A 14,188-nucleotide genomic window follows, 5' to 3' on the forward strand; every position below is an offset into this window, starting at 1 on the left:
TCTAGCCCCCAGGATCTGAACAGATGAAATGATTCATCTTGTAAAAAAAGGAAGGTTGGATTATATCGTCAATTTTTTGTTACAAAATGCAAAACATGTAAAATCAGAAAACTAAATAAAAATATTTTTCTCATGTGTTCCTGTATTTCTGATCGGAAAATTGGAAAAAATTAAAACGCTTTTCATTTTTTTCTATATCAAATGGAAAATATGAAACAATGAAATTTAACACTTAATTTTCAATTTTTTAATGTAGCCTCAAACGTTCAGAAAAAAACGGTGGCCTTACTCAACTATCAAATTTTCCATTATTGTATCTTCTTTCAAATATAGGTTGAATTAAACCATCAAAAAAATCAGGTAAATGGTCATTTTTCCAATTTTCATAAAATTTCGATTGTTGCAGTAAAACATTAAAAACTAGAAAAATGGTGGAAAACTATCTCTTTGTTGCTACTCCAAATAGGAAAAAAAAATAAAGTGTTACACCAAGAATTCTATTCCCAAATTAAGCAACAAACGGTCAGAAAATTGATCAGATAAATGTTACACGGACTACTGTACAATGCAGAGACGAGCACATGGTTGAGGAGGTGTAAAATTATTTTATTACCTGATTATGAAAAATAATTGTGATTATTTGGTGTAAATTCTGGAAGTGACATTCCGTCGTTCATTCCCTTTTTTTTTAGAAGTGCATCTCCGCCATCTCCTGGTGAACAATGAGAAATACTGCTGTTTAGCTGAGCTGAGGGTTAGTAGACCACATGGGACATAATGTAGGTCAGGAAAACAGATTACACGTCTAAACCACATATGTTATGATATGTATCGGCTAATCAAGGTCATCTGAAGGCAGACAGAAAGCTGAACTAGGATAGGAGTATTTCTCAACATGACATTTTTTATTAATGATGAAATATTGCTGGAAATTAAGTATTAAGTAATATTGTTTAAGTTAATGGTACAATGTTATCCAACAATTCGGTAGGAATTATTTTAATGTGTTTAAATGCGTCTACATATTATATATATATATATATACACACACACACCTTTAAGATCAGCCTCTCTATTAAGCGCTAAGAGGTTGACTCTGCCCCTCCCACACACCTGTGGGACATCACCTAATTAACAGGACTATTTATACTGGAACTCTTCCATAGTCAAGTTGGGAGATATTGTTGTCACATCTGTGTCTCATTGAGTGTTTCTTGTAATGTTTGTGTTTCTGTTTTTTTATCTTCTGTCTGCCTTTTGACCACATTTTTTATTTGTGTTTTTGGGTTAATAAAACTGCCTTGTAATTACATCCAACCTACCTTGGTTGGTTCTTACAATAATGGCACAAAAATTGGTTAGATTTGCCCCTAAATCTAATCTAAACTATTAGGTTACCTCAGTAACCACAATCTATTTTTATTTTTTTTTTTATCACAATCTATCTTTATTGCTCATTTACTTCAACTAAATTTAAGCTAGCTACTGTAGTTATAATAATTAATGTAACATGTTTACAGTTTTTTTTGTATGTTTAAAACTTTTCATATTGACGAGTATGTTCCTTTAAACATTATGTAATGAAAATTCATATAGCATAATAAACAATTTTTGGTAGTAGTAAAAATACTAGCAGTGCTTGAAGAAGATTTACTGTATTTAAATCAATTTAGCAACCTGTATTTATTGAATTTATGTCATAAAAGCACTTAAATACATTGTTTTAGTATTTGAATCATTGAAGTTTATCTCTTTTTTTTTTTTCAAATTGGCCATTCCAGTGTGAAGGGTTTTTGATTTATTGGAAAAATTTCAAAAAGTGTTACAACTGTCCCTGGTTGTTATGTATTGTTGCCATCCAATACAAATCAATTATCTCTATTTTTGACCATTTTTAATTTTCTACATAATTTGAACACACAAACAGTCCAACACAAACACTGTGTTAAAATCTTTTGATAAATAGACCAATAGAAGTTCTCCAAAAACTCTTTTTACATTGACTTCCATTGAAAGTTAATAAGGTTTTTCCTCTCTCCTGTAAAGTTAGAGACATGTTTTTCATTGGACAGCGGCGATGTATGATCTATTACTACTGGAAGCTGCATGTGAGACTGGAAAACACATTTAAAGTAGAATAAATAACAGAGTACAGAGACAGTACACACACACTGGGGTATACGGTTTAACAGGGACTGCAAAAATAGCCTCCCTCAGCTTTTAAACTCAGACGGAGAGTCCACTGTCTTCTCCAACTGCCCCTGTCAATCAGGGGTCAAAGCAAAATGGCAGGCTGGGGGGACTGGACTTTAGCACTCACAGGCAAGTAACTAAACTTTTAAATATGACTAACATGAAAATCTAACTTACTTATGAGGCAAAGTGTAATTTAGCCTGAACCTGGAGGCACTATAGAGCAGATTTAGGCCTTTAACCCTCTTAAGTCTCTGTTACAGCTGTAGCTTTAAACATATGGATATATGTCCATTTTTGTTTGTACAGAAACAATTTGCTGTGAGATACATATATAATAACGTTAAACAGTATAAATAATAAAAGTATATGTCATTACTGAAGTATTTAAACACCCTAACATTAATCTACATTAATATTATTATTTTTTTCAGTAAAATCTTGTGATTTATTCATGTGGGTTTATATTTTTAGAAGCAAACTAATGTTTTGTGTTTTGCGACTTTAGGATGCCTTTATATATAGTTGTGTTCCAACTGGACCTCTCTGCTCTGATTTGTGTGTGTTTTCACAATGCTCAAACATTTATTGAATCTTCAACACCAATGTGTGTAACTAAACTGCTATAGGCTGAATAGGAAATACATATTGTGACACGTGGATATATGAATTTGTGACATCACAAAACCATTCCAATACATTCAAATCAAGCTGTTTTTTGCAGCTTTCCAGCTCACCATTTTTGGTTAACAGAAAGTTTTATGAGTATTACATTTAAGTCCTAGAACGTTCTATCTGTCAAGTTATCTAAATGTTTTTAGAAAGTTTTTAAACGTTCTGGTAACGTCACTGCAACGTAACGTGTAAAAAATGTATTTTAGTTTAGTGAATGTATGTACATAATGTCTGAAACATTCCAATAACGTTGTAATGCAAACACATTATTGTCAGAACACTCCTGGGACATTATTTCTTTAACATTGTTGAAAAAGGAAAACAATTACATATATTATAGCCTGTAACATATTTGAGTAACAATATTTAGGTATATATATTTCTGTTTGCAGTGTGTGCAGCTGGTCTGCTGGTGGTCCAGGCCGACATTCTAACGTACGCTACTGTAGGCCAGCTGTTTGTGCACGAGCTGCAGAGGGAACATTTCCAGAATGAATTTGAGCCTTTCCTTTACGGTAACATATCTTTAATACACAGTTACTTTATTAGAAACATCTACCTTGTGCTTCTTCACACTATGGCCACTTTATTAGAAAAAAATAAAGAAATAAAGAAACACCTACCTTGTGCTTCCACTTATTGGCCACTTTTATAGAAACACCTACCTTCTGCTTTCACTCACTAAACACTTTATTAGAAACACCTACCTTCTGCTTCCACTCACTGGCCACTTTTATAGAAACACCTACCTTCTGCTTTCACTCACTAAACACTTTATTAGAAACACCTACATTGTGCTTCCATACTACGGTCACTTTATTAGAAACACCTACATTGGGCTTCCATACTACGGTCACTTTATTAGAAACACCTACATTGGGCTTCCACACTATGGCCACTTTATTAGAAACACCTACCTTCTGCTTCCACTCACTGGCCACTTTATTAGAAACACCTACCTTCTGCTTCAACTCACTGGCCACTTTATTAGAAACATACACCTTGTGCTTCCACTCACTGGCCACTTTATTAGATACACCTACCTGCTGCTTTCATACTATGGCCACTTTATTAGAAACACCTACATTGGGCTTCCACACTATGGCCACTTTGTTAGAAACACCTACCTTCTGCTTCCACTCACTGGCCACTTTATTAGAAACACCTTCTCTGTGCTTCAACTCACTGGACACTTTATTAGAAACACCTACCTTCTGCTTCCACTCACTGGCCACTTTATTAGAAACACATTCTCTGTGCTTCAACTTTATTAGAAACACCTACATTGGGCTTCCACACTATGGCCACTTTATTAGAAACACCTACCTTCTGATTCCACTTGTTGGCCACTTTATTAGAAACACCTACACTGCCCTTCCACACTATGGCCACTTTATTAGAAACACCTACCTTCTGCTTCCACTCACTGGCCACTTTATTAGAAACACCTACCTTTTACTTCCACTCACTGGCCACTTTATTAGAAACACCTACCTTCTGCTTCCACTTATCGGCCACTTTATTAGAAACACCTTCTCTGTGCTTCAACTCACTGGCCACTTTATTAGAAACACCTACATTGGGCTTCCACACTATGGCCACTTTGTTAGAAACACCTACCTTCAGCTTCCACTCACTGGCCACTTTATTAGAAACACCTTCTCTGTGCTTCAACTCACTGGACACTTTATTAGAAACACCTACCTTGTGCTTCCACTTATCGGCCACTTTATTAGAAACACCTACCTTCTGCTTCCACTCACTGGCCACTTTATTAGAAACACCTTCTCTGTGCTTCAACTTACTGGCCACTTTATTAGAAACACCAACCTTCTGCTTTCACACTATGGACACTTTATTAGAAACACCAACCGTGAGCTTTTTTAAAACACCTACCTTCTGTTGCACTCTTTGGGGACTTTATTAGAAACACATTCTCTGTGCTTCCTCTCACTGGCCACTTTATTAGAAACACCTTCTCTGTGCTTTAACTCATTGGCCACTTTATTAGAAACACAGATCTTTACCCAGTCTTCTGTTCTGTGTTTGGGTTCTCAGGGAGGGTGTTTAATGACCCCATGGTGTTTAAGTGTAACCGGCAGCTGTTCCCGGATCTCCCCCGGTGGCTGCGCTTCACCCAGCGTCACCCCTACGATAACGGCTTCCTGTACGGCACCCCGCTGCAGGGGGACCTGGGCAAGAACACAGTGCAGGTACTCCTCTATACCTGCATTATTAAACTCTGGAAAAAATAAAAGACCACTTCCGTTTCTAAATCAGTTTCTCTGATTTTGCTATGTATAGGTTTTTGTTTGAGTAAAATTAACATTGTTGATTTATTTTATAAACTATGGACAACATTTCTCCCAAATTCCAAATAAAAATAGTGACATTTAGAGCATTTATTTGCAGAAAATGAGAAATGGCTGAAATAACTATAAACTTTGAGCTCTTAGAAAACAACTTCATATTCATGAAATTTTAAGAGTTCAGAAATCAATATTTGGTGGAATAACCCTGGTTGGTTTTTAATCACAGTTTTCATGCATCTTGGCATCATGTTCTCCTCCACCAGTCTTACACACTGCTTTTGGATAACTTTATGCCTCAACTCCTGGTGCAAAAATTCCAGCAGTTCAGTTTGGTTTGATGGCTTGTGATCATCCATCTTCCTCTTGATTATATTTCAGAGGTTTTCAATTTGGTAAAATCAAGGAAAAACATCATCATTAAGTGGTCTATTATTTTTTTCCAGAGCTGTATAGTATATGAGTCATTTTAGAATGACTAATGTTGATTGAAATTTACTTTAATGAATGTTTCTTTTTTTAATTAGATATTCGTGACAAATAAGCGAAGTTATGACACCTTCAAGGAGCGGCTGGTTATAAATGTGGGGCCTGCAGGTACACAAGTGCTACAGAAACCTTGCTTTCAGTTATTATGCACGTGTTGGTGATGGTAAAGAGCCCATTTAAAAAAAAAATGAAGGTACATTTTTACCCTGTATTGTTTACTAAATAATTCCTCATAATAATATTTTTTCATAATTTGGATGACTTTAGTATTGCTCTATACAATGAAGAACATTTTACAATAATGTCATACAATAAATTATGTGTATTAAAATTATTGTTGGTGAAAATATAATGCTTTTCAAATTATTGTTCACTAAATATTGCTTTTGTGTGGTAAAATATGTTTTTTATGGGAGAACCAAATGTTCCCCCAGTACTAGACTGACCCAAATGCTGTATAGCTTGCAGTTCTAAGGTAATCATGTTTGTTGTTTCTCTTTAAAAGGCATTTATTTATTTATTTATTTTATAACACAGTATATCTGTATCCACAGTCAAACAAATGCCCTACCAGGCTGAGTTCTTCATTGGGCTGAGGGAGATTGAGAAGGTGCTTCCCTCTGAGGTTCAGAATGAGATAAAGAAGGACATTCAGATGATCTGGGGCACCGACAAGCTGGACTACGTCAACATCACCTCTGCCCTGGACCGGGGCGGCCGTGTCCCCCTGCCGCTGGCTGGACACTATGAGGGGTGAGTGAAGTCAGTTTAAGTTTATATTAAAATTTAATGATGCATAATATACTGATACTAATCATTTTTGTATTATTGTATTATATTGGCTTGCTACAGTTTGAGCAAAAACATCTGTCTAAATATCTGTTACAACGAACAATCAACTGATAATGATTTTGTGTCTGCAGATCTAATTCATTTAGACTAGTCGTATTAGCAGACATATGACATATGTTTAATGTGTTTTCTTTTCATCGACTATAACACAGTGGATCAACAGCAGCAGATGACATGTCTCTCCAAACCATCACTGATTGGTGGAAACTTCACACTAGACCTCAAGCAGTTTGGACTGTGTGTCTCTCCACTCTTCCTCCAGACTCTGATCCCTTGATTTACAAATGAAATGTAAAATTTACTGATGATCAGTGATGGTTTGGAGAGAGATGTCATCTGCTGGTGTTGATCCACTGTGTTTTATTATCAAGTCTTACAGCACTTCATGATTCCCTCTGCTGACAACTTTAATGGAGATGCGGATTTCATTTTCCAGCAGGACTTGGCACACTTATATAATATATAACTTATATAATAAGTTTAATAAAGTAACTTTTAATGATATTCTAATCTTTGAGATGCAGCTGTATCTGCAGTAGTAGAATGTGTAGTTCCATATATCTGTAATGCAATTCTGACTAGTAGTCATATACATTTAAGGTATGTGCAGTTTAAGATATCTAAAACTAGATTTTTTTTCTTGTCAGAATTGCATTGTAGATATCTGGAACTACCAATTCCACTAGTAAAGTAATTGTGGATATTAGTTTTAACATGTATAGCTGTAATGAAATGAGACTATCCACAATTGCATTAAATATACAGTATACAGTGAGTAAACATTTAATAGCTGATGTATGAAATGAGAGTTTCTGCTTGTGTAAATTAGTGAGTTATGGATTGTATGGCTTTATCCTGAACAGTGTGTTTCTGTGTGTGTGCATTAGCGTGTACGTGAAGCTGGGGTCAGACCAGCCGTACTCTAAGTGCTTGCGGAGGCTGCAGACGGAAGATCACCAGAGAGAGTGTAAAGCCGGCGGCAAAATCGCTGGAGACTGCAGCGTCTGCACCATCCCTGCTAACTGTGTAACCTGGTGCAAATCAGTCTTGGTGAGCATGTTAGTGTATTAGTTGCCACATGAATAAATAATTAACCCTTGTGTGGTGTTCATATTTTTGTTACTTGTTTACTTTGTTACTTGTATTTAATTCAGCAAAATTAAGCAATTCTACATTAAAATGCTTTACACATGCTTGCTTCACCTAAATTGCAAGCAATATAAACAGCTTACATGGTTAATATTTGCCCTTTATCTTTCTTATGTTACATTTATTTCAAAAAGTGCTACTCTTTTTTATTAGTTTTTTAATAAAATGTAAAAGAAAATGAATTAAACTCAAGATATGAGTAGAAAATGTGTTTAGTTTCAAATTTACAAATGAAGCAATGTTTATTAGCCCTTGGCCAAACATACTGTATGTAATATAAATGTGTAGGGGGGGGGGGGGGGTGTACAGTGTATGTTTATCGAAAATGTGTTTTGATATATGTTGCCAATGAGTTTGAGTTAGAATTTTTTTTTTTAAATATCATGTGATGAAAAATGAAAACGGGTCCCACAGACCCGAACACCATACAAGGGTTAAAAGAAAAAAATCCTGATGTAACAAATAACACAACAATTTTATTATTGGTAATTTAACATCATACCATAGAATTCATGTCAGAACTAGTTATATGGAATGAAAATACAGAACTACAGAATAAAAAAATACACTTTTAAAATGAGCTAGTTTTGTCTCCAGCACTAACCCGGATTATGAATATGCTTTCTCACACACTGTCCTGTAGTGATGCTCTTAGGATGTTCAGCATATGTCATTTATACACATACATCACCTTGGGGTCTTTTAGGCTTATTAAATTATTTTTTTAAGGATTCGCAGTCACCCATTCCCCGCTGTGTGCACTCAGCCTTTAGGTTAGTTTAAATGGAATTTTCTGTCCATGTTTCTCTTATTTTGCACCAGATTGATTTGTCCAGACCCGTTCCCCCTCCTCCAGCCCCGACTGTTGGTTCAGGAATCCTGGCCTGGGGTGGCGAGTTTAACCCCCCCGACTCTCCACCTGACAGAGACTTTTTACCCGAGTACATCGTCACTGTAATTATTCCTTTTATTCTCGCCATCATCCTCTGCCTCATTCTGGCCTATGTGATGTGCTGCAGGAGAGAAGGAGTGTGAGTGGATTTTGTTCAATATTTTTTGAACACATTTTCTTTATCACACATAGACCCAAACCCATTTATACAGTTCTACAGTTCTATCAGTTTGCTAAGCTAGCAAATATTTCATGTTCTTGGTTAAAACTGTATTTAATGTGTATTTTTAATTATTTTGTATTATTATTATTATTTTATTATAAATTCTTGATTATGGGTAAAGAAAATGTTAATTAGGCTCTGAGAGTGTGTATGTATGTTTACTTTCTTATCTTTTGTGTCTTTGCAGTCAGAAACGAGATGCCAAGACCTTAGAGTATGTATACAAACCTCTCCTCTCCTCAAAGTCTTCCTTAGATCACATGCTTTTGTTTTGTGGGGAAAAGTAAATGTTTAAGGGGTGTAATATTTAATATAACTGATATGATCTTTATTTCTATGCTTCTTTAATAGAAACTCTTAATTTGCTCTTGTACATGTACATATTATATATCTTGTACATATATATAATGTCTTGTACATTATATACAGTTGTGGTCAAAAGTTTACATACACTTGTAAAAAAACATAATGTTATGGCTGTCTTGAGTTTTCAATAAGTTCTACAACTCTTATTTTTCTGTGATAGAGTGATCGGAACACATACATGTTTGTCACAAAAAACAGTCATAAAATTTGGTTCTTTCATAAATTTATTATGGGTCTGCTGAAAATGTCACCAAATCTGCTGGGTCAAAAATATACATACAGCAACATTAGTATTTGGTTACATGTCCCTTGGCCATTTTCACGGCAACTAGGCGCTTTTGGTAGCCATCCACAAGCTCCTGGCAAGCTTCAGGTCGAATGTTTGACCACTCTTCTTGACAGAATTGGTGCAGTTCAGCTAAATGTGATGGTTTTCTTGCATGAACCCGTTTCTTTAGCACTGTCCACATGTTCTCAATGGGGTTTAAGTCAGGACTTTGGGAAGGCCATTCTAAAACCTTAATTCTAGCCTGGTTTAGCCATTCCTTTACCACTTTTGATGTGTGTTTTGGGTCATTGTCTTGTTGGAACACCCAACTGCGCCCAAGACCCAACCTTCGGGCTGATGGTTTTAAGTTTTCCTGCAGAATTTGGAGGTAATCCTCCTTCTTCATTATCCCATTTACTTTCTGCAAAGAACCAGTTCCACTGGCAGCAAAACATCCCCAGAGCATAATACTACCACCACCATGCTTGACAGTAGGCATGGTGTTCCTGGGATTAAAGGCCTCACCTTTTCTCCTCCAAACATATTGCTGGGTGTTGTGGCCAAACAGCTCAATTTTTGTTTCGTCTGACCAGAGAACTTTCCTCCAGAAGGTTTTATCTTTGTCCATGTGATCAGCAGCAAACTTCAGCCGAGTCTTAAGGTGCCTTTTCTGGAGCAAGGGCTTCTTTCTTGCACGGCAGCCTCTCAGTCCATGGCGATGTAAAACACGCTTGACTGTGGAGACTGACACCTGTGTTCCATCAGCTTCCAAATCCTTGCAGACCTGCTTCTTGGTGATTCTTGGTTGACTCTTGACCATCCTGACCAATCTCCTCTCGGCAGCATGTGATAGCTTGCGTTTTCTTCCTGATCGTGGCAGTGACACAACTGTTCCATGCACTTTATACTTGCGTATAATTGTCTGCACAGTTGCTCTTGGGACCTGTAGCTGCTTTGAAATGGCTCCAAGTGACTTCCCTGACTTGTTCAAGTCAATAATTCGCTTTTTCAGATCCACACTGAGTTCCTTTGACTTTCCCATTGTAGCTTTTGTAGCTGAGTCTAATCACTGGGTCAAATGAGCCCTATTTAAATGGGCTCATGAGAAGTCAACAGCTGTAGTCAATCAGAATCACTTACAAGAAGTGAAGAGGCCATGACATGAAGCTAATTTGATTGACACAACTCGCTACATCACCAAAATTGACAAATTTTGTTGCTGTATGTATATTTTTGACCCAGCAGATTTGGTGACATTTTCAGCAGACCCATAATAAATTTATGAAAGAACCAAATTTTATGACTGTTTTTTGTGACAAACATGTATGTGTTCCGATCACTCTATCACAGAAAAATAAGAGTTGTAGAACTTATTGAAAACTCAAGACAGCCATAACATTATGTTTTTTTACAAGTGTATGTAAACTTTTGACCACAACTGTATATATATATATATATATAATCATTAATCTGTTTTTACTATAAAACATCCGAATCACATTAGAACAGATGTCTGTTAGAGCATAAACATAATAAAATTAAACAGGAATTTCTCTCTCTGTGAAGAAAGTAGTTGAGATCTTGTGAGCTAGTTTCAGGAACAAAGCTTGGTTTAATTCAATTCAATCACCTGCTTCTCTGATATGATATAATGAGCACTATAAAAATACTATACTCCTATTAGAAGAGATTTGGAAATGTTTTAATGAACACAGTGATGTAAAACTACTACTTTTCATGAGAATGTTATTTGTATTTATTTTAATATTAGTGTAAATGTTTGAGTGAATGTTTGAAATCTTCTGATTCTAACTGTAATTTCCTTTTTCTCAGTATCCAGCTGTACCATTACCACACCATCCATGACAACAGCAGTGAGCTGAGGACGATGGCGGACGGTCGCTCAGGCGCTCCTCAGCCCCGGTCCACTCTGCCCATGTTCAACGCTCGCACTGGAGAGAAGGCGGCTCCTCAGTATCCCTTCGACAGCGTCCACATCCCTCTCATCATGGCCCAGCAGTGAGTTCACCATAGTACTGTGATACACATGGTAATACGGCACAGTGCTTTGCTTGTAGCACATGATTCTGGAGAGAAAACCTCAAAAGTCATCTTCTTTCTTTTTCTCTTTCTAGTTTCCAGATTCTTTAGCCAATTTCTACAAATTAGCATAGCTACTAGATTTGTTTAATTAGCCAAAGTTTTGTTGATTCCACATTGGCACCATAGTTAAATGTCACAATCCTGTTTCATTATTATTACAAGGACTATTAGACAGTCAGACATCCCAAGTGGCAAAAAATTAATTTCAGGGAGGAACCCCAGACCTGGATTACTTACCTCAACATACCTTTTGCAATCATTTAGTCCCCTGTGGGCAATGCTAAAATCCCTATTACAAACTGTACAGCGGGTAAGACTTTCATAGTTTTTACTTTTACCCGATATGGATATACTTTAGAGTAGTGAGAGGTGAAATGAGTTTTGAAGGAGCCATGATGCTTCTCACTGCCCGCCCACACTATAATCTGATTGGCTGACTCACAGACCTTTTTCTCAGAACAGGCCAATTAGAACCCGAGGGGTGCTGCTTTCTCTCCCTCTCCCTCTCTTTCTCACACGTGATTGGGGGAAAAAAGTCTGTCGAGTTACAAACTGTGTAACTTACTAGTCAGAGTCAGTGTGTCATAGCGAGAAGTTGTAAGGAGGAGTTTTTCACATGTCTTGCTCTCTAGATAAGGCACAGTACAGGGCAGCCAATCAGAGCAAAGCAAATTTTACATAGATCAGTCTTGAAAGTCACAATGTGTTTAATTGTAAAAGATGGGCAGGGGATGAAGGATATCCTAATGGACATAATTCTGTATCTCATCACTTGTTTGTGTTTACGCAGGGAGCCGAATGTAGACACCTTTCCCAGGTAATCCACACCCCTGTTTTACCTGAGTGGTTTTGGCATTATTTATATTTTAGTCAGAACAGAGGAAACTGTCATACTGTGTTGATGTATGTCTTAAATTCATCTCTTTGTGTTCTCCGTAGGAAATAACAGCACAAATCTGAGGAACACATAAAAGGAGAAATTTGCTTTGGAGCTTTTCTTTGTGGCCTGCTGCTTTTATCTGACCTGTGTTTCATATATAACCACACATTTGCACTGAAGTGTTTTGAGCTGTGAACATACACTTTACCATATATACTGCACAGATGACTTGTTCTGGATTTGTAATGCTGCCTGTTGTTTACCGTTTTAAACAGTGTTGGATTTTTATCTTCATATTTGAAAAATATAATAAAATCTATTGGGTACATTTTCTGTGTTTCTTAATATGTAAAACCCTATTCAGATTTAGTTCTAATATCCTCTACTTTTTCAACTTAACATGTTCAGTTGAAACAAGAAGTTTAAATACATTATATAAAAAGACACATATGTATGTTTTTCTTACTGTCTGACATATCAGGAACAGAATTGTACAATTGACTTTATCTGTGGGTGCAATTTGCCTGAATGCCTGAAGGTGCCTCATTCATCTGTACCAACAATTATACACTCCAGTTGGGAATGTCCAGCCGTCATACTGTCCAGGAAGGAGATGGATACTGTGTCCAAAAGATGAACATGCTTTGGTCCAAAATGTGCATATCAACCCACGAACAAAAGCAAAAGATCTTGAGAAGATGCCGCTGAAGCTGGAAAAAGTGTATCGTCATTCACAAAATTAATGAAGCAAAATCTCAAGACATCAGTCTGGAAGCTAAAGCTTGGGCCAAACTGGTTATAAAGTGGCTTGTTTAAGGTGTACTATTTCTAAAACACATTCGTTAGTCACTGTGAAGAAATAGATGTTAGCAATTTTTGGGTTGGAATGGATTAATTAGGTTTGACGATGAATTAATTAATTTTTAGTATCCATTTTAGAAGTGCAAAAGGTCTAAATGAGCTGAATAACATTCTTGAATGCATCAATGCAAGAATGGGCCAGATGACCTTTGTCTGAAACCCAATTGTTTGTTTATGTCAGAACGTACATATGTTTCTTTAAAGAACCATTTTGAAAAGGTTCTGTCCAGAAGAGTGCTCACCAATCTAAGCTCAACCTGTAAAACACTTGATGTCCACATGGTGGCGTCACCAAGCACATCAAAGTCCCTTTTAGGAACTTTCAAATCTAAAGAATTCTCAAAACTGGGTCAGGACATCTTCAGCACTTGTTACCTCTGCATTATCTCTGTTGTCAGACGTCTTGAGCTTGAAATGAAATGTCAACCAAGCATACGTTCCAGTTAAAAAATTGAATATATCCGCTATTGATAGATTTTGTTAGCTTTGTCTCATACTGGTTGATAAAAACACATTATATGGTATTTTGTTAATCCAAACACCATGGAATCATGTCCACAGATTTTGGAAGTTGGAGAAAACTGTGTGTACGATTGATTTTCCTGAAACACAAATAGATAGAAGTGCTGTATAATGAACTGTATATGCTATGTTTGGGGCAGCCATCTTGGATTTTGAACTCAGGGTTACTTTCCAAGTAAGAAATGTGACCTCCAGTTAAAATTTCCTAGCATTTCCTTTTGGTCAAAAGCAACAAAAGAAAGTTTGGGCTTGGTGGTATATATAGTCCTCCGGTGGTCCTGGGTTATTGATCACAGAGTTGTCAGCTGCGACTCTTGGGCTCTTGCATGGCCCTCTCTGCTGTTGACCAAATATTATTGATGTGGTGGAAACACCACCTGCCGACCATTCTCAGCTAGAGGCCCAT

The 14,188-nt window shown here is 36.6% G+C and overlaps 1 protein-coding gene across 2 annotated transcripts; it reads left to right on the plus strand.

The window, feature by feature from the left end:
* Positions 1–710: 710 nt before the first annotated feature.
* On the plus strand, positions 711–12,730 carry sgca (sarcoglycan, alpha). 2 transcript variants are annotated; one of them, XM_049465140.1, is made up of 11 exons: positions 711–783; positions 3,261–3,383; positions 4,927–5,081; positions 5,705–5,774; positions 6,221–6,419; positions 7,406–7,568; positions 8,490–8,698; positions 8,970–8,996; positions 11,250–11,435; positions 12,310–12,336; positions 12,459–12,730. In XM_049465140.1, the coding sequence occupies exons 1-11, from the start codon at positions 768–770 to the stop codon at positions 12,463–12,465; spliced, it is 1,182 nt and encodes a 393-aa protein (XP_049321097.1). In that variant the 5' UTR covers positions 711–767; the 3' UTR covers positions 12,466–12,730. The 2 variants fall into 2 exon arrangements, with proteins under 2 accessions (XP_049321097.1, XP_022525015.2); XM_022669294.2 differs by lacking the exon at positions 711–783 and adding an exon at positions 2,220–2,322.
* Positions 12,731–14,188: the final 1,458 nt, after the last annotated feature.

Source organism: Astyanax mexicanus, chromosome 15 (assembly GCF_023375975.1).
Source record: "Astyanax mexicanus isolate ESR-SI-001 chromosome 15, AstMex3_surface, whole genome shotgun sequence".
Lineage (NCBI taxonomy): Eukaryota > Metazoa > Chordata > Actinopteri > Characiformes > Acestrorhamphidae > Astyanax > Astyanax mexicanus.

Excerpts from the sequence above, each read along its gene's own strand:
- sgca (XM_022669294.2), top strand. The coding sequence starts at position 2,286 with ATGGCAGGCTGGGGGGACTGGACTTTAGCACTCACAG. Across the intron at positions 2,323-3,260 it reads CTGGACTTTAGCACTCACAG|TGTGTGCAGCTGGTCTGCTG; the intron begins GCAAGTAACTAA and ends TTCTGTTTGCAG. Across the intron at positions 6,420-7,405 it reads CTGGCTGGACACTATGAGGG|CGTGTACGTGAAGCTGGGGT; the intron begins GTGAGTGAAGTC and ends TGTGTGCATTAG.